Source organism: Macrobrachium rosenbergii, chromosome 25, assembly GCF_040412425.1.
Source record: "Macrobrachium rosenbergii isolate ZJJX-2024 chromosome 25, ASM4041242v1, whole genome shotgun sequence".
Taxonomy (NCBI): Eukaryota; Metazoa; Arthropoda; class Malacostraca; order Decapoda; family Palaemonidae; genus Macrobrachium; species Macrobrachium rosenbergii.
Window position 1 is genome coordinate 25966910 of NC_089765.1, and position 21259 is coordinate 25988168.

The 21259-nt window shown below is 34.7% G+C and overlaps 1 protein-coding gene across 2 annotated transcripts in view; it reads right to left on the reverse strand.

Annotated features, from left to right (window-relative positions):
* The window catches only part of LOC136852491 (sodium-coupled monocarboxylate transporter 2-like), a 41846-nt gene that overhangs the window by 8287 nt on the left and 12300 nt on the right, over nucleotides 1-21259 (reverse strand). Inside the window, exons 2-10 of one of the 2 annotated variants that reach the window (XM_067127157.1) lie at nucleotides 12563-12790; nucleotides 9395-9528; nucleotides 7830-8018; nucleotides 6872-7026; nucleotides 6401-6541; nucleotides 4430-4648; nucleotides 2079-2197; nucleotides 1429-1583; nucleotides 185-372 (exon numbers count right to left, since the gene is read on the reverse strand). In XM_067127157.1, coding sequence (XP_066983258.1) covers nucleotides 185-372; nucleotides 1429-1583; nucleotides 2079-2197; nucleotides 4430-4648; nucleotides 6401-6541; nucleotides 6872-7026; nucleotides 7830-8018; nucleotides 9395-9528; nucleotides 12563-12776 — 1514 coding nt within the window. In that variant the 5' untranslated portion in view covers nucleotides 12777-12790. Of the gene's footprint in view, nucleotides 1-184; nucleotides 373-1428; nucleotides 1584-2078; nucleotides 2198-4429; nucleotides 4649-6400; nucleotides 6542-6871; nucleotides 7027-7829; nucleotides 8019-9394; nucleotides 9529-12562; nucleotides 12844-21259 lie in introns of both variants that reach the window. The other variant, XM_067127158.1, reaches the window with a different exon arrangement.

The following is a 21259-nucleotide window of genomic DNA, read 5'->3' on the forward strand; positions in this document are numbered from 1 at the left end:
AAAAGAGTTGCATTTTTCTCCACATGATGCAAGTTGTTATAAACGATATAAGTACCATTTAATAATCCATAAACCATTTGAATAGATTAGTTAAAAGAAAACAGCTCTGGTTTTCTTTGCAAAGGGAACTGAAAACAAGAATCTATAAGCATCTGGGTATAAACTCGTCATTTCCTATACTCACTCTTCGTAAGGTTCATCAGATGGTACAGTGGTCATAACAGTAGAAGTCGAGTTCCAATTGTAAAGATTTTCCGGGCAGCCTTCTGTTGACAACGGAAGCTTCTCTGTCTGTCCGTGTCCAGCGATGAATTGTCCAATCATGAGCCAAAGGCTGAAGGCTAGCGCAGTGATAAACCCTGCATATGCCCCCTGGAAAAAGAGACTGTGTTCAGGAGTTTCGTTTGATGTAAGGTAATGTCTGGGAAGAGAGAAACAAAAAACCACAGCCTAACCGAGGGAGACGATAGTGTTACATGTATTCTGGTTCTAGTTTTAGAAGGGTTAAGTAGGACAACCACAATCCACTAATAATTTGGGAGACCTAGAGGTCTAACCATTCCAGTCATATATTGTAAAATACCCTTTGTTTGCTAACAGCTTGAAAGAACAGACTAAGCCTAAACAATTTTAGCTTGGAGGGCCTGAAAGGGGATTAGTCTAATTGGGAATCCTAGACTGGCCAAGCAGGTCAGTAATGAGTCTGGCTGCTCAGTCCATTGATAACTCAGAGAACTTGGCTGGGTAATCGGTTGTCTGGTGGTTGGAAGGCACAAAGACTGACAGTACAGTCTTGTATGCGTTCAGTAGTTCATTCGTCGTTCAGAGAAACTGAGACAGGCAAAGCATTCCAATATACTGTATGTAACTTTTAGAGGCTTAGGGAGACAAAACATCTTGCCCTATGTCTGTCAAGGTAAGAGAGAAATTGAGACACATTTTAAAAATGATAATAAAATTCCTAACTCCTCATCACGGATCACCACTAGCAGGTAATTAAATTAATTTATTAAGGGTTATCCAGCCTTGTAACATCGAATTATTTTCGAGTGTTTGGCTAAAGTTTAGTTTTCGGGAACAAATTTTATCCCATTTATCCTAGGTATACGATAGCGCAAGGGCCTAAGTATATAGAACTACCTTAACTTCCTTTACACGACTACCAATATGCATGAGGGAGCATACCCTGTTTTTTTTTTTTTTTGTAGCTATTTCTATTTCCTAGTTATATCTCTTGTGCTAGGCTGCGTTCATGCTTAGGCCTTTGACTTGTGGTTGCCCTGTTTTTCCAACTGTAGCTGTGCCTTGATTAAAACGAATAAACTAGAATTATCGCCGTTCATGAAGATAATCAAATATAATGAAAGCGCTGAGAAAACTAAGATTTAAGTATTACAATGACGTGATTGCCGGGTAAAGGTAACTGACCTTCAAACTGACCCACGGGGCACAAATGCCAGTGACGAATATTCCAGTCAGTGACCCACTGCCCGCGTTGAGGAGGCTGTTTGTTACCACAACAATGCTGCCAAGATGTTTCACAAGCATTGCAAAGCCAATAGCCGATAAGCCTATCGCAGCGGCTGGGAGAGGAAAGGATTTAAAAACCAATGAGCTCTCTGTAATTGGCAAGTCGACACACAAAGCACACTGACGAAATACGTTAGCGAAACATTTTAGTTTTAGGCTTTTAAATTCAAACCAAAATTTCATCAGATCCTTGAAACAGACACGTTTTTGGATACATTGATCAAATTACAGATAAGCATAAATCCTTGAAACAGAAGATTAGTTTTAGGATTCTATATTGAATGCAGAGAAATAAATCAGAATTAATCCTTGGAGCAGGTTAGTCTCATGTTTCTGCATGAAAGGCAAATATCAGAATATTCTGTTGGCTTCTATTCTGAAACCAAAGGTCCGAAGAAATCTTTGAAACTGATTAACTTTAGGCTTCTGTACTGAAACCAAAGGTCTGAGGAAATACTTGTAACATGTCAATTTTTGGCGTATATATTCAATCTAGATCTCTTTATTAGTAATTTAAAAGGTTAGTTCCACATTGCAAAATTACTTACAGGTAATTTTGAGCGTCTTGGTTGCCTTTGCATCCGAATATCCCTTGAAGAATTTCATCTCCCTGAAGAGATCTTGCCAGATCAGAGATGCTGATGAATTCGCATACGTTGACATAGAACTGATAGGGAAGATTGTTAGTTGAGAATCAATATTTATTATTCTTTCAGTAGATGAAACCTATTCACATGAAACAAGCACACCAAAGTGGCCATTGACTTGAAATTCAAGTTTCCAAAGAATGTTGGTTACGACCTCCTACCCCAGACCCCACACTGCAGCAGCAACTGATCATGATACAGAGCCAGTGATTTTTCATCGCCCGGGGGAAGACGCGAACCCGCAACATCTGAGTGGCATTCCACGACACTAACCACTATACCAGCGGACCAGCTGAGGTTTTTGTTTGCGTATTTTTATTTGTACTGAAAGCGTGGAAATTCGAAGCTTATTGCATGACGTAGGTTGTAGTTATGGATGAAACCGTGGGTACGTCCGTGATATTAAATTGCTTTAAAATCTATGGTGCATCACTATACTTACATTAAAATTTATAATGCATCGTTATACTGCAACCGGAAATAAACAGTGAACATCGACAATTATGTGTAAGAGCAAAAACTGTATTTTGAAATAATAATAATAATAATAATAATAATAATAATAATAATAATAATAATAATAATAATAATAAGCAATTAACAATATCGTAAACTTTTATGTAATCAAAATTCACGGTTATATAAATTAATTGTATTAAATGCATGTGAATATAATATATTTATATAATTGTGGATTTTTATTATCACATAATAATAATAATAATAATAATAATAATAATAATAATAATAATAATAATAATAATAATAATAATAATAATAATAATAATAATAATAATAATAATAATAATAATAATAATAATAATAATAATAATAATAATAATAATAACTTGTTCTACTTGTATTGTTTTAAAGAAGTTTTTGCTCAATACATAATGGTGGACTTCCCTTATTGCTTTTATGATTCAAAGCGTATGGAAAATACAAAACAAAGTGGGAAGAAAGCCAAGTAGGATTATAGATAGCTGCCTCTTCCAGAGTTTTAGGTAATTTTGTATTTTATTCATCCATGTGAGGCATCAGCATCTCCCTAAATCTTTTTACCTAAATCTTATGTTCACAATAAAATACTTGAATGTATCACAATCACCTTTCTGTATAAGTAAAAAAAAAAAAAAAAGAACTTATGATGAATAATTTATTATATTTCTTGTTGTAGTCTGTTGTTTGTGCATTATAATTTAGTAGTTTATAAAACGTAAACATAGCCTTGCCGCCTCCCCTATTTTTTTTTTTTTTGAGAGAGAAATGTAACAGGTATGTATATATGGGATAGGTGAAGATAAGAGAGAGGAATCTTTGAATATGGACCCGTTTAAATTGAGAGAGAGAAAGAGAGAGAGAGAGAGAGAGAGAGAGAGAGAGAGAGAGAGAGAGAGAAATGTGACAGGTATGTATATATGGGATAGGTGAAGATAGGAGAGAGGAATCTTTGAATATAGACCCGTTTAAATTGAGGGAGAGAGAGAGAGAGAGAGAAATGTAACAGGTATGTATATTTGGGATAGGTGAAGATAGGTGAGAGAAATCTTTGAATATGGACCCGTTTAAATTGAGAGAGAGAGAAATGTAACAGGTATGTATATAGGGGATAGTTGAAGATAGGAGAGAGGAATCTGTAAATGTGGACCCATTTAAATTGAGAGAGAGAGAGAGAGAGAGAGAGAGAGAGAGAGAGAGAGAGAGAGAGAGAGAGAGAGAGAAAATGTAACAGGTACGTATACAGGGGATAGGAGAGAGGAATCTTTGAATATGGACCAATTTAAATTGAGAGAGAGAGAGAATCTTGGGGAATAATGCTTATATTTAGAGAAACAAAATTAAATTCTTTAGCAGAGGTGTCTGTTTTCCATATTTCTGGCTTAATTGGATACACCTATCTTCTATGGATCTTTTATAGGTCATGCGGGTTAGGGTCCATTGCTTAAACATTCTACTAGACTCATCCTTCATAAATTGCAGGCAGGCTGGGGGAATCTTTAGACTATTTACTTCCCCTTTACATATCCTAATAGGATATAGGTTAGGATAAGGCTTTAATCACCTTACCTAAACATCCGACTTAAGGTATCATTTATAGCATATAGATTAAGATGGTGTTTAGACACCTAAGCTTCCCGCTTTACAAATCCTTTGAAGCTCATTGGATACCAAAGTGTTTAGACTATTTCCCAAGCATCAAAGTTGATATCAGTTTCAAACGTCATTGTAAAGTAAGTTTTTAGACCCCTCACCTCAGCATGCCACTGTAGACTGCTGCTGCGAAAAGTCCGGCCATGCCGGGAGAATGGGAGACCTTGCGGACCACCAAGTAGGGCAGAATCTGGTCTGGTTCGTCTATCCTGCCAGAGGTCAGCGGATCGCACTCGCTGTAGGTCGCGTAGGCCACGATGCCCGCGAAGAAGAAGATCAGCCACAGGGCGCACAGGCCCACGAAGTAATAGGAACACAGTCTGCAAAAACGGGACAGCCTTCAATAAGGTGTTCTTGGTATGAATAATATTAGGAAAGTCATTTAATATTTAGGAGTTTGTGAAGTGCAGTACAGACAATTATTTATTACAAAACACACATTCATATATATATATATATATATATATATATATATATATATATATATATATATATATATATATATATATATATGTGTGTATATATGTATGTATGATTTATGTATATATAGATGTGTATTATATATATATATATATATATATATATATATATATATATATATATATATATATATATATATATATATATATATATATATATATATATATCAGATATAGACAGCAGAGAGAACCATAGAGAGGTCCGACTCCCTACGTGCAGCGTAATTTGGCCGCCATTTTGATTGTGTGTAAATGGAGCTGCAATGACAGCAACGTTTTGTAAACAAACATGCCCTGAGTGCACTGCAACCCACTGTGGGGCCAACAGTTTGTCTTTATGCTGGAACACAACAAACTGCCAATGTTTATTTATGTGACAGCTGTTATGATTGTTCATTTTATGGACGTATATCAGAAAATAAGGGTACAAATAGGCCTATATAAGTATGTAACAGCAAGAGGACCACTAAGATACATCACAGCCAAATGTGACTAGATCAGCAGAACAGACTTTGCTCCAAATAATACCTATTTAGGTAATTCCTTAGTGGGATAAAAATTTTATTCTTCTCAGTTATTCTTACAGACATGTAGGCCTATGTGGTATATTTATAAACAAAAATAACCCATAAATGTTTAAACAGTTTTATTCAAAGTTCTGTAAAATAAAATAAAAATAACCCTTGGAAAAATGTTTAAACAATTTTACTCAAAGTTCTGTAAAATAAAATAATACATATTTTCAAACATTCAGGCTACGTAAAATTACCTGTGAAAGGAATGCATCTGGAAAAGTAATGAATGTACTTCAATGTCATTAAATGATGGCAGATATAACAGGCCCTAGGAGAAGAACATGCTAGCAAAATGTCAAGCCTTCGCAAATACCATGCCTTAGCAAAATATGCACAAAATGCTATGCCTGTACACAACCTATTGGAAATGGGTGGTATTTAATTACTAATCACGTACCTCCACCAAAGGCATCAACACATACACATAGCACACATTGTTTAGCATTAAAATCACCACCAGTCCACCACCAAAAGCATTAACACACACCAAGATTAATCGAGTTAGACAGGGCTATACTTACTGTCAGTGTGAAGACCTGTTAACAAAATACTCATTGGATTAATATGAATTCATTTATGGGAAATTTTCAACAGTTTTCTGTTTTTTCGTAATATTTTTCTTTGGATGCTTTATTCTTGATTTTCAACTGATATTTTAGTCTCATTGTAACATACAATTGTTTCATAAACTGTACACTTTGAGAACATGAAGGTGTATACAAAAGATCACAGTTAACATTGCGTCTCTAGCAACCTCCAGTTACACACAATCAAAATGGCCGCCGGCGCTCAGCCAATTACAATGCAGCACATAGGAAGTCGGCCCTCTCTATGGTTCTCTCTGTAGACAGAAAGAAACAGTGATTCAATAATAAGCCGTCTCTCCTATTTACGGAATGTGTTTAGTGATAAGAAAGCAGGCACTGCCACGACATTCTCATAGGAGCTAATAAGAAAGAGAGAGAGAGAGAGAAAAAAGTCACGTATGAGATTTGCGACAGAGACAAACATTTCTCACCTCTTAGCCAAAGTGACAGACGGGACGGACGAATACCTCATATAACCCATCTGACTTATTCCGATCCACGAAATCATGTTGTACACTCCCTGTACTTGCACAGACCAGAACGTGTACCGTACCAAGGGGCTTGGATCGAAGCTGAAGTGAATGGGATCATAGATAATTGTTTTCGAAATCTTGCATTATGTTTCAAGTGTTGCAGGCTGCCTTCGTTTTAAATGTGGCATACATTGTATCAACAAGTTTTGCTCCTAAGTAAATGCCTCAGATTTAATATATTATCTTTTAATTTTCACTTTATCATTCGTTTACTTCTTAATGTGAACGTATTTCTTTATTTGTTGAGAATTCTTCTTATGGATTAATTTTTAATTATAAAACATTGCAGCGTTAGAATTACAGAATTAAGGAGATCTGTAGGCAACGCTGTGTCAGTGTTATCTCTCTGAATAAGGACTATATACTTACTTAAAGAACTGTAACCTTTCGCCTTCGTTCGCTATGTGGAAGACGTTGCCAAGACCTCCTAAGTCGACAACGCAGATAACAATAGTCACCACAATTCCGAGGAACATTAAAATAGTTTGTACGACGTCCGTGTACACAATAGCTTTGACGCCACCCTGAAACAAAAGAAAATTTTAAAAGTATTTCCTAAATTTTCTTAAAGTTTAAGACTATTTCTTAAATGTCTTAGTCTCTGGCCCAGGTGATTAACTGTTAGCATTTATGTATAATCAAAACTATCGATTTCTTTTATTGTTAAAAATAAACTTTAGGTTCGAACGTCACTTAAGTGAAAGGAATTTTTTACTCCCGTAATTATGCGAAAATTGAAAATTATCTCGCCTATTGTGAGTGAACTAAACTAATACCATCCAGACTAACCTAACTATGGTCTCATATTTACTTATACTGTTATAACCGCTTCAGCATGCAAACATAAAGCCAAATTACCCTTCAGTGATGTATTTAGTGTGTATCTACTGCAAGAATGATTCATTTACATGCAAAGGGAAAAATATAGTTACTGTTCATGAGGTTAGAGTCCCCAAGGGTGAACAAGTATAACTATAAACAATAAATAAATCTTGAATACTTTGCATTATATCGCTTATTAGTGTTTGTTTTTCTGTCAAATCACTACGGCAAGTCTTGAATACTTTGTGTGACATCGTTTATCATTTTTGGTTCTTCAGTCAAATTAATGCAGTAAGTCCTGAATTGTTTTTTTATATATTTTATTAGTTTTTTGTTCTTCAGTCAAATTACTACAGTAAGTAAGTCCGGAATGCATTGCATGATATCGTATATTATTTTTTCTTCTTCGATAAAATCTAACTACGAACAGATTCATCTGCAGAAATATAAAAAAAGAGACCATTTCACGTGAAGAAAACCCTTAACAAACATTACGAAAAATTACCAGGGAAATATAGAAGGAGCAAATGATTCCCATGATGATGATTGAGTAGGTACTGGAAAGCCCCGTCACTGTTGACAAAGTGAGGGAAGGAGCGTAGAGGCAGAATCCGTTGTACAGCAGATTGTTGGCCACGAGATTTATCGAGGCCACTTTTCTCAGCTTGTGGCAACCGAACCTCAGGGAGATGTACTGGAAAGAAAGATGTATGAAAAGGACTTAGATATATATATATATATATATATATATATATATATATATATATATATATATATATATATATATATATATATATATATATATATATATATATATATATATATATATATATATATATATATATATATATATATATATATATATATATATATATATATATATATATATATATATATATATATATATATATATATATATATATATATATATATATATATATATATATATATATATATATATATATATATATATATATATATATATATATATATATATATATATATATATATATATATATATATATAATCCTGTTCCCTTAACATGGGATGGCCCCTTGGAAAAGAGTAGGCAACGATTGTAGCCAATAGCATATGTTTACTGAATCGTGGCCGCCCCCCAGTCTAAAAAATCTCCACAAAGCGACTTATTGCACCTACAAAGAAAACTCATCAGCAGTGCGTCAGACCTCCCAATACCCACTGAGCCATCCACCTCTATCTTGCAAGCACAATTTCCCGTGTGGAATGTTGAAGCCTTTCTTTTTCAGCACACCTTTCACTCTATCTATCTCAGGGCTTCCCCTAACCCACACTTCCGAATCGTACTTTTTTTTTTTTTTCCGAACCTAACATCCTCATCCTCCATTTTCGCCACACGACCGAACCATGTCAACATGTATATATTCATCCTTTCGCCCATGCTACTTTTTATTACTTCAGCCATCTCTGCATTCCTCGTCGCTTACACATTTCGTCTCTGCAGCTTCAACCTTTTTCTCTCATTCATTTGCACTCGGCATCAACTGTTCTTGCTTATTTAGGACTAGATTTGCAGGTTATTAAACCAGCCTTACCTTTTTTGTGAAGTTAAAAAAAACAGCTTTACTAGAATATTTTGTTCCAGCTGTGACCATATATTGGCCATCTTAAAAATGAACTTGAATCATTGGAACCTCTTCATAAGTTCAAACTGGATGCAAATACATTTTTTAATAGCAAGTTAGTACAATGAACTTTGATCGTTGGATCTTCATAAACTCAAACTGGATGCAAATACATTCGCTTAGTAGTAAGTTCAAATAATGAACTTTGATCGTTGGCTCTTTATAAGTTCAAACTGGATGCAAATAAATTTTTTAATAGTAAGTTCATATAATGAACTTTGATCGTTGGATCTTCATAAGTTCAAACTGAATGCAAATACACTTTTTAACGAGATCATATAAGTTTCATTGGTCAGTGAATAACAATTTGCTGACAGAGTTAATTTGTTGCTAAGGATTATATGATTAGCAAAATATGGCAGTTAGTTTAGGTTATCCCACAAACGGATTATCAACGTGCACTCACCTCATTAACAGACACAGTCTCTAGAGGGTACAAGATAGGAACCACTATTGCCTGAGTGAAAAACGTCCCATACAGTGTGCCAGCTAAGACCAGAGAGAACTGGGTTCCATAGAAGTACATCTCAGAAGATAGACCTATTTTGGGTGAAAGCAATATATATATATATATATATATCACTGGAAACTTTTGTATATTTAGAAAGTAAAACACTGTGCTTACTTTAGCATATATATATATATATATATATATATATATATATATATATATATATATATATATATATATATATATATATATATATATATATATATATTATAATGATATATCTTATGATAAGTGTGTATCCTGTAAAATTAATGTTTTCTGTACTTTTTATATATTTTCTCTTGTGTTTGTCATGTATTGACTGTAATAACTATGATAATAGTGTTTGTTGGAGATGCTAAGTGTCAGATCTTACAAGGATTGCTTTGAGTGTGTGATTTTAGGACTAAAATACATTTTGCTGTTAGGATTAAGTTTGTACAGCTGGCTCTTGTGGACACAGCTGTCAGGTTTTTAAACAAAGTAATTCCCCTCCATTTCAAAAGGAAGCACTTAAACTGTCATTTAAGAGATATGTGAGATGACAGGTTGGGTATCGCTGGTTCGCCTCTGTGTTTGTGCAAGTGTGCATACAGGAAACCCCCGTCAATCATACAGATAGGAGGCAGGCCTATATAGTTCTCTGAGTCAGAGAATAAATTACCTGTTTATTCCTGTTGGAAAGGAAGAAATTCTGTTTATCCCTGTTGGAGACGAAGAAACTGTTTATTCCTGTTTCTTCCGAGGTGATCACTTTCTAAAAATGCCTAACTGGCAACCCAGGTTTAATCTCATAGAAGATTTTTGGTAAAACTAATCAGCTCAGACAGAGACTTGTAGAGTTAGTCTCTCTCTCTCTCTCTCTCTCTCTCTCTCTCTCTCTCTCTCTCTCTCTCTCTCTCTTCATTCAGAAGAGTATAAGATTTGTGGTCACTCTCCCAAACATATAAGTTTTTGGAAACTGTTAATAATATTTAATGCTCCCTTGGTAGGATCTGACATAAGAAAAGAGTGTTAACAGTGTAACAGGCCTTAGGTAAAAGTGTATACTGCTGCAGCAAAAAAGGAGTTGTGCAAAAGTGTACAGAGACTTGTATAAGATGAAGTGGTTTTTACTTATTTTTTTACCATGGTAAAAAGATATATTCTTTAAAGAGATTTTGCCTTAGTGAAATTATTGTTGATAAACCTTTTGTGTTTTTTTGTATGTTCTTGTTTTTACATTTCTTTTGTGTGTTTGTGTTTGCAATTTCATAGTTTTACCCAAATTTACTGTGTTGTTGGTTTAACATTTATTTAATTAGCACTTTATATGTGTTGATACTTTAACAGTGCATACTTGTTTTGATTTTCATTTGTTAAGATTTCTTTTTCAAATTTGGAGTAAATCTTAATAATTTGAATTTTGCTTAGTTAACGTAATTTCTTGATAAAGCTTTGTGAATTAATCTTGTTTAAGAATTATTTAAATCTTATGTTGTTTTCAAGTAATAGTAAATATTTTCAGATTGTGAATTCTAATTATAACTTTTGGAGTTAGAGATAAATTTTTGTATTTGAAGTTTTAAAAGCACGGTGGTTCATTTTTGACCACCAGTGAATAGGGTTATTTGTGTACGCACAAGGTAAGTGATAAACATGTTCTGTTCTCCTTCAGAGTTTTTTGAAGTGAATTAAGACCAGGGAAACAATTATAGTTGTTTGATGGAGTGGTGCCCTTTCTCTCTAGTATATTTCTTGCTTAACAGTTACTACCTCACTCATAACTTGATAAACTGAGGTTGATTTTTTCAAGTGATAAGAGTTTTGGGGGATCACTGTTACCTTTAGAGTGTTCAGTCATAATTTTATTGTTATGAGGGTTCAGGTATCTGGCCGAAGTGAGGTAAATTTTTGGATTTTGTGTCATAACAGGTCATGTTGTGACAATATATATATATATATATATATATATATATATATATATATATATATATATATATATATATATATATATACAAGTAAGCACAATGTTTTACTCTCTAAATAGGCAAAAGTGTCCAGAATGATATTAAGAGCAGCACATTCCAAACTATGCTCTAAGATAATCTTCTAATTTTCTGTTTAACATGACAAGCAATACAATATTATTTCCGAAATTAACATATTATATATATATATATATATATATATATATATATATATGTGTGTGTGTGTGTGTGTGTGTGTGTGTGTGTGTGTGTGTGTGTGTGTGTGTTTATATAGTCAAAATGATACAATACACTTCTGTGAACTTTATTCTGTTTACGGACTGTACCGTTTTAGAATGAGATGTTTAACTGTACTTTCTACCAAAATAACTACTACGAAAGTCATGTGTTGTTTACTTTATTAGGTTAAATCTCAAAACCATCTATTAAATGAAATTCCATTCTTTGGTATTTGCATTTGTGAAGTGAAGTAGATGGAAAACTTCATTTCCAAACAACCTCGACGCGACAGATGGAAGTTCATTTTAAATTATGAATTTCCAGTTTATAATTACCTCCTGTAAAATCATACAATATTCTGCTTGATTTGATTTAGAAACAACTGAAAAATACTTTATTTTATCAGATAACTGCACAAAAAAATTTTTTTAACTATATGAAAATGAGTTATTACTTGTTAATAAACTCCTTTTACTGAATTTATTCAGATTTTGCAAGAAATTTGAATAATTTACTGTTTTTATCAACCAATGTAGAATTTGTTGAAAAATTCCTTCTACTGAATTCATGCAGATTTTGCAAGAAACTTGAATAAGTTACTGTTTTTATCAACTAATGTAGAATTTGTTGAAAAACTCCTTCTACTGAATTCATTCAGATTTTGCAAGAAACTTGAATAAGCTACTGTTTTTATCAACTAATGTAGAATTTGTTGAAAAACTCCTTCCACTGAATTCGTTCAGATTTTGCAAGAAACTTGAGTAAGTTACTGCTTTTGTCAACTAATGTAGAATTTGTTGAAAAACTCCTCCTTTTGAATTCGTTCAGATTTAGCAAGAAACTTGAATAATTCCCCGGAGTAAAAAACTTGTTTCAGCGTGGTTATTCGACTCACCTAAAATGGAAATCGCAGAGATAGTGCTGGCTATGAGAGACAGCGCGACGGGTAAAGAGGACATCCGGCGACCTCCTAAGAGGTACTCCTCAGTTGAGTTATTACCACGTCCCCTGAGGGCGGCGAAGATGCCGATCACGACGGACGCCAAGAGAAGAATCACGCAGACAATCCAGTTCACCAACCCAAAGGCTTCAGCGTCGGAGTCGTCCATCTTGGGTAAACTTTCTGGAAGAAGATTGGAGTAGTCCGAAGGATGGATGTCAAAATCCCTCACAGTCCTGAGACCAAAGCCAGAATAAACTCTTGAAAGATAGAAACTAATTGAGAAGTGGCGTTGATTATTCATAATAGATACTAGGTGATGTTAATAAACTTTTCAAATTTCACAGTAGTTTCTTTTCGGATTTCGTCCAAGAATTTTTCTTTCATCATTTGAGAGATCTGTAAGTCTGGTTTTGTATAAAATCGTACATAAAGTTAATAATTAATATTATATATATATATATATATATATATATATATATATATATATATATATATATATATATATATATATATATATATATATATATATATATATATATGGTCGAAAATTGCTTTTAATGCAAAGCGATTTTCGTCTAACGCGGGCGACTGCATACCGTGTTTCTAGAGGCTCATAATGATGAATATCTGTTACTGAAAACAACGTTATATGCCATGCTGAGGTGGCCAGCCATTTCATGCACCAGGTTTCTGGAGAGCCGTTATAAGGGATTCTTATCATCGAGACTACTATTAGAAGACGAATGGTGGGGCTAGCCAATCAGCGCTCGAAATAACCATTAACCAGTATTCACCGAACGCAAGTAACGGTTTCGTCAATAAACAACTTTTATCGTTATTATCGTCGGTATTATTGATCGTCTAGTAATGATACCACAGGTACCACGAGTTTAGACAGCGTAGATTCTATGGAAGTGTTCGTTGTGGCCGGCCGTTCCGTGATGGTGTAAAAAAAAAAAAAGGAAAGTCATTCTGTGGTCCGTGGCTTCAGTGGTAAAAGGAAAGATATATTGAATAGTGTTTCGTATCCCGGTGATGATGATAGTGAAGGGTGAAGAGGGAAGTAGTGATATTAAGGAGAAAGGAAAGATAAATGGGAGACTAGGTCTAGTATTGTGAAAAGAAAGAGAAAAAGGTCTCGTTACAATAGTGACAAGAGATCACGAGTGGTTGTAGCCACATAGCAGCGACAGTGATACAGAATATGGTGTTACATCCCCTTGTGCCAGTAACACCCTATGCATGTGGATAAGTGCGCCACCCCCATCAGTTTTGAAGCCATTGCCAGTGCTGCCAAGTGCTGTTTTGAAGCCATTACCAGTGCTGCCACCATCACTGGTTCCCAGCTTGTGGAACCTCCTATTGTTGAGGCTAAACACCCGGTACAGCATGAAAAAAGGAAGAAACGGTGTTAATAGGCCAGAAATAGCTGGCACATAGCGAAAGAAATATCTGTGGCTGAAGACTTGAGTCTTTGTTGCCATGCCCTCGTCTTTTGTCCGTCAGCTCGGCTTACAATCAACGAAAAGTGTGACATAGGCTTTTCAACATTGTCTGTCTTCCCCATTTACTTATTAATGGCCCCTGCCTGTCTACGGAGGAATACAACTTACTGCTCAGTATAAAATTATTAATCAAGACGTAAACTTGTGGAAATTTGGTGAGTAAAACTATTCTTTTACCATTATTCACCATTTTTCCATGCATTTTCATCCACTAATGGTTATGTTTATGCATTATTCAGCATTGTCTTCAACAAATTTGTTTGGGTTATTATTAGCATACTTCATATATCCTCATATTTATTAACTGTACGACAGGATTATTTTTTGAAATTGTTTTGCATTTAGCACCAATATCTTCAGAATTAATCATTATTCCCAAGTCTGTCTCGATTTTTATTAACATACTCCAAATCTATTAACGTTTACTAATTATGTGTGACAGTTAATTCATGGAATATTTTTCCATCAATCATCGTTATCTTCATCAATAATCATTACTCCCATGTTTGTTAGGATAATTGTTAACATAATCTGTATATATTTATGATTATAGACTGTGTGACAATATTGATTTTTTTTAGATTGTTTATAACATCATCCATATATATAAATGTTTGGATTATGTCAAGATTAGCGAACCCACTCGCATCAGGGTTCGCCATTCTTTACGAGAAGATTATTGGGTTCGTTATGCTTTACATGAGAATAATTGGGGGCTAGTGCCGAAAAGGCGAAATACATTTGAACCCCAGGGGCTAGTACTAAACAAGGCGCGAAACAGAGTAGATGAATCACTGTTTCGCCGTGTTTAGCACTAGCCCTCATGCGGAACTGGGGTTCAACCGGAAAGGGTTGGCCATTCTTCACATGGGGGTCATTGGGTTCGCTGTCCTTGACATGGAGATGTCGGGTTCGCTAATCTTGACATGATTCAAATGTTTATTCACTGTGTGACGGTAGTAGTTTTTTGTGATTATTATTAGCATAATCCATATATAATTATTGCTTGCCAATAGTGTGCTAACATTAATTTCTTAGGATTATTGTCGAACTAATTAATATATATTAATGTTCATTAACTGTGACAACAGAAATTTATTGAAAATGTTTAGCGTTGATGACCGTTATCTTGATCATTAATCATTATTCCCATGATTGCTAGGATTATTACTAACAAATTCCAAACGTATAAATGATAATTAAGTTTGTGTTAATATTATTTTTTAGGATCAACCTTAGCATTGTATATATCTTCATGTTTATGAACTTTGACGGTATTAAGTTTTTAGGATTATTATTAATATATAATCCTTATATATCAATGTTTATTTGTGCGACAGTAATATTATTTAAGGATTATTATTAACTTAATTCAATATATATATACATATATATATGTATATATATATATATATATATATATATATATATATATATATATATATATATATATATATTTAATATATATAATATATTATATTTAATATATGTACATATATATATATATACTGTATATATATATATATATATATATATATATATATATATATATATATATATATATTATCTGTGTGACTAATATGAATTCTTTAGAACTATTATCAAAATAATCTATATATTTTAGCTGTGTGACAGTTTTATTTTTTGAAAGATTTTTTTTTGCATTAATCACTATCTTTATCATTAATCATTATTCCCAGGTTTGTTATATTTATTACCCATATATATATTAATGTTTATTAACAGTCTTAAAATATTGTTTTTTAGTCCTATTATTATTCACATAATCTATATACTGTATATCAATGCTTAATAAGTGTTTAAAAACATTATTTTTTTCGATTATTTTTTACCTAATCCATGTACAGTATGTTAATGTTTACCAACTGTGTTTGACAATCTTAATTCTTTTGGATTATTATTCACATAAGCCATATGTATTGTTTATTAACTGTATAACAAAGAGTTTTTTGGAATTTTTTGCATTAATCATCATTAACTTCATCATAAATCATTAGTCCTAAATTTGTTCATGATTATTGTTAACATAACCTATATGTATTTATTAATTTTTTCTGCATTAATCAACCTTATCTTCACCATTAACCATTATTGATAGGTTTGTTAGGATTGCTGTTAACATACAGCATCAATGTTTATTGTTGTTTATTGACTGTGTGTAAGAATATTTTTAGGAAATTTTTTGAAAAAGACAAAAAACTGATGGGGTGGGTTTGGGAACCATTTTTTTTTTAGTATTGATATAAAAATTGTAATACAACGTAAGGTAACACATCAAACAATATCATGAGGATTGTATACATGATAAAACACATTTTAGTGCATAAATTGGAGAATTGGTAAAAAAAAAAATCTCGAACATTTTCGCAAAAATCTCAAAAACTGGGCGTAATTTACACAGAATTGGCTTCCACTTACCAAAAAAAGATGGGAAGTCATGACATTGTAAATAAGAGTGTTATCTCGATTTTCAGTCGCGATTTACTCAGTTTTTGGAAAATTGCCACATAACACGTTTCTCGAAGTGAAAAATTATGTAATAAAACCTTAAGTGAATAGAATTAATAGATGAAATACAATATAATATTAAGTACTCGTGTAGCCTATGTGTCGGGTGTGGACACGCTGGAGGGCGCTTTTGCCTATTTTACCATGAAAGAACGGCTTTTACCGTTAGTGCTTATACCGTTCATAGCAAGCTTGGTGTACATGGTTACTTTACATAATGCGCGGCATCTAAGCCGTTAAGTGCCGTCTAATTGTAGTTGTTATCCATTCTCCTCCAATCCGTGCCTTCGAGGCCTTTCAAGCCTCAGATTCTCGAGGCTTGTTGGCCTTAGGAGATGTTTAAAAAAAGTGCTGTGTATGTATTAGTGCTTCGCCCTCCCTTTACCGCAAAAATACCACCTGACTAACCTCACACACAAGCTCGTTACTCACGAACAATTTTCTTTACCTTATTCAATGTCAATCGAACCATTTCAGTGTTGATTCAGTTGTAGAATCTGTAAATTCAGCCCCCTCCGAAGAGGAAATTAGCGTTGCATACAGAGCATGTAAAGGCCTGGTACCTAAATGCATCTCCCAGAAGCAATCTATGAAAAACTTTTCAACCCGCAAAAACTTTTCAACCCCTTGATAACAAAAGTTTCATGTCACTTCACCGCCTGGCAACTAGTGAGCCACTCACACACCTTGATGGTTATGATGGTGGGTGTCAAACTGGACCTGCTCGGTACACACTGGTGGCTCTGCCTTTAAAACAATGCTTTGATGGCGGCACCGCCACTTTGCTGAGACAGCCCGGAAGCCTTGGGACACTGCTGTTGCCTCGTGAAAGGCTCCATTTGATAAGCAACTGTGTCCGAGCTGGCGCACTGCAGTGTTCTCTTACTCTCTGCAGCCCAGGGAGCCTGCTGATCTGAGCTCGCCTGCAGTGTTCAGCATTGTAACAAAAGGCCAAGTCATTCACAGGGAAAATTGAAGATGTAAACAAAATAGACAATAAACATTAACAGATCTGTGAGGCAATCACCGGAATGCAGGAAACCTGCGATAAGGTAACAACAGGCCACCAGACTGTTAGAAGAGGTATCAGTTGATTCCTCACTGCCCGCCAACAAGAGAGTTGTGGTATAACTTTTGATGAGAAATTGACTTTGAGAAGTGTAGATGTTGTGGCGTGTATTGTTTCTCAAAATGTCTGTATCTTGCAGAAGTGTTTTATAATGTATCGGGATGAAGCTGTTATATCTATGTTTTAACTCTTCTTCCTTGTTTGGTTTACTGTTCTTCAGTGCAGTCTTAATGTTGACTTGTGACATTGATGTAAATTGAGTTCATTATGTTTGTTGCATTAAATTTAGCGCAAAGACAAACATCTTCTGCAGACTTCTTTATATGACCTAGGTCTTTTTGCCCGCAACATAGGCAAGCTGCTGCAGATTATTATTATTATTAAAACAGTTTAACCAGACCACTGAGCTGACTATCAGCTCTCACAGGGCTGGCCAGCTGCTGCAGAAAACAGTGTCATCTTCCAACATCAGGTTTAATACTACCTACTTTGCTAGGAGTTTTACCTTGGCTGCAGATAAAATTTGAAGTAATTTACATAGAGGAGTTGTGGAATCTTCTGATCTCCAAACATTTAAGTGAACATCAAATTCATTCATTTTTTTCTGCTGATGTCTTCTGAATTCAGGTGTAGAAGTTTTATTTTTTTATTTGTCACCTTTTCTCTCTGCAAACTGATTTCCCTTTGGAGTCCTCTTGGATTTATAGTCTGTTGACCCCGTTTATAAGGGTTTTCAACTATTTTTAATAAAACAAAGAAAAAATAGTTGTCCAATTTATCAATGGAAGAAACTTCCTTCATTCAGATTTCCAGCAGACGACACCCCAGTCTTGCTCCAGGTGCTTCAGGTGTGCAAATAGACGAGTTGATGATGGAACTGTGCCATGTTTATCGAGCCATAGGACAGAATATCTTGGGAGAAGACCCTCTTTGATCAATCTTCAGTACAAAGAATGGCATGCTGCATGCTACTGGGCTTTTATTGTGTCTTCTCAACTTGGTGCAAGGGGAGTAGTCTGCCACTTAATGTACCCCAAGAATGGATGTCACCATTCATAAATTGGTATGACCATGGCTCACGTCTCTCAGAGAATCACCAATCTTCTTCATGAAGGGGTGGCATACCAACACTGTATGAGGGAACAAGATAATGGGCGCCCCACCCCCACCCCAAACAACACCAGCAGATCATGAGGAATACCACGGCCCTCGGTGGCGACATGGACCACTGCCTCCTCTGCTACAAGGAGGTAATCGCCATTCTTTGGTGGAAACCCATATTTGATGTTACCCAGGAGACCCTTCTTCTGACCGCCGCCAGGAGAACGAGAGGCGGCCCTGAGATAAGACAACAGCCTGCCTCCTCTTCGAATGGTGAGTCCAGCGAGCGGAGATCCCCGGCTTCAGCCATCAGTGCCTCCGTCGCTCGGCCAGACCTGCTACTAAGAGGAGAGTTCCCTGACCACTACCATCAAATAAAAAATCCAAGCAACCCCCACCCCCATTTCTTTGTATCCCCGTTTTATGATATAATTATTCAATATCTCTACCCCAGGTGCCCTTTATAAATGGACTACCGAAATATCGGGATGATAAATGAACTTCAGACAGATGCTTTATAATTTAGCTGCTAAAAAAGGAAACTTAGGCTACACGCCAAGTTGAGAAGACTCCATGTAAGCTCAAGGGCATACAGAGTGCCATTCTTTACAAAGAAGTTTGTTCGGAAGAAGGTTTTCTTCTAAGACATTATTATTATTATTATTATTATTATTATTATTATTATTATTATTATTATTATTATTATTATTATTATTATTATTATTATTCAGTTTGTTGCTTCGTAGAGATGATTGACAAGTCAATCCCTCAGCTAAAGTGAAGGATAAATATCCTTAAACTATAAGAGATAAGCGAACTTGTTCATTTTTGTGAAATTTAATCCTTATATCAATGAAATGAAATTATATAATAGCATGGTATCGGTAGCATTCCAATTCCAGTTCTTGTTTGAGAATTTTAAATTAGAGATTTTGAATATAGTATTGTTATTATTGTTATCCTTAAACATGAGCTTGCTGTAATAGAAAACTTGTATTTTAACGTTAAAGAAAACGAGTAAGGCAAAGCTTCCTTATTTCATTCTCTTTCAGTTAATTATGATTACCGATAGGAAAAATGTTATCCAACTATAATATCAATCTGACTTTGAATGCAGTTCAGGCTTGATAACGTTCCATTCATATTTTGCCTTGAAAATCCCGAAAATATATTAATTATACACATTTCCTCTCCTAGTAATTTTTGTGACATCTCACGTATAACTTTTATTTATTTTCTTCTTTTTATTCACCATTTCTAGACAGGATAATATCACTAAAACTCATAAATTAGGCAAAGGTGGAATTCTAATAGTTCCCAGAATTTCTTTAAGGGCTCCCTTCAATCGAAGTCCTTACACCTCTCTAGCCATAGGGTTTGTCCACGTTACAGTCAAACATGTCATAAATACAAGTCGATAACTTATTACGGACACATCACAAACAAGTTGAATACAAGTCAACGACCCATTAGTCGTAGTCATAGGCCCTTTCCCAGAGAAAGTTCCTCGTTGGACGAGTCGGTAGAGTTCTCGACTAGCACTCTGCTAGGCCCGAGTTCGAGTCACCGGCCGGCCAATGAAGAATTAGAGGAATTTATTTCTGGTGATAGAAAATCATTTCTCGGTATAATGTGGTTCGGATTCCACAATAAGCTGTAGGTCCCGATGCTAGGTAACCAATTGGTTCTTAGCCACGTAAAGTAAGTCTAATCCTTCGGGCCAGCCCTAGGAGAGCTGTACTTAACTTTCCCAGAGAATGGGCGACAGTGTCTTCGGGGCCCCTTCTGCTTTCCGGGGCAGATTAAAAAAGTTGATGTCATCGCTTGTATTTGATTATTAATTCACTATTGTCTCTGTTATCTTCTTCACTTTTCTTGTGCTAGGAACTCTTCCTTTATAGTCCTTGCTCACATGCTTCTTTCTAGCAGTTATTGTTAATTGGTATATATACTCCTTGTTTTGATACGGTAACTACAGTTTGTACCAGCTTAATGTAAGAATTTACGGAGAGACACTTTGGGTCTGTCTTTTCTCAACCTTTTCTTTGTAAGTAGTAAATAAATCCGACATTTTTCCCCTCGTGCGTATGTCTCCTCATTTTTATTTAGAAATTAATAACTTATTATATTTTTGGCTAACTTTGAAAAAGTAAGCACATCTACAATTATCACAGAAACAGCAATGTCTTTATTACAATAACTCGACGACCCAGAAGGAATTCACATAATCTATGATATTGACTAAACTGTGGTTTCAAGGAACAGTAAACTCAACTTCTTTAGACGATCTTACCAGTTCAGAAGACGAAGATGGTTCAAAATTCCAACCCACTCTGCCTGAGATTTAATATATATCTTTCAAAAGTATGCTTCGTAGGGAGGTAGTGCCGTCAGTGCACCTCAATTGGTGCACTGTAAGCATAAATGAAGGTTGCTTACAGCGTC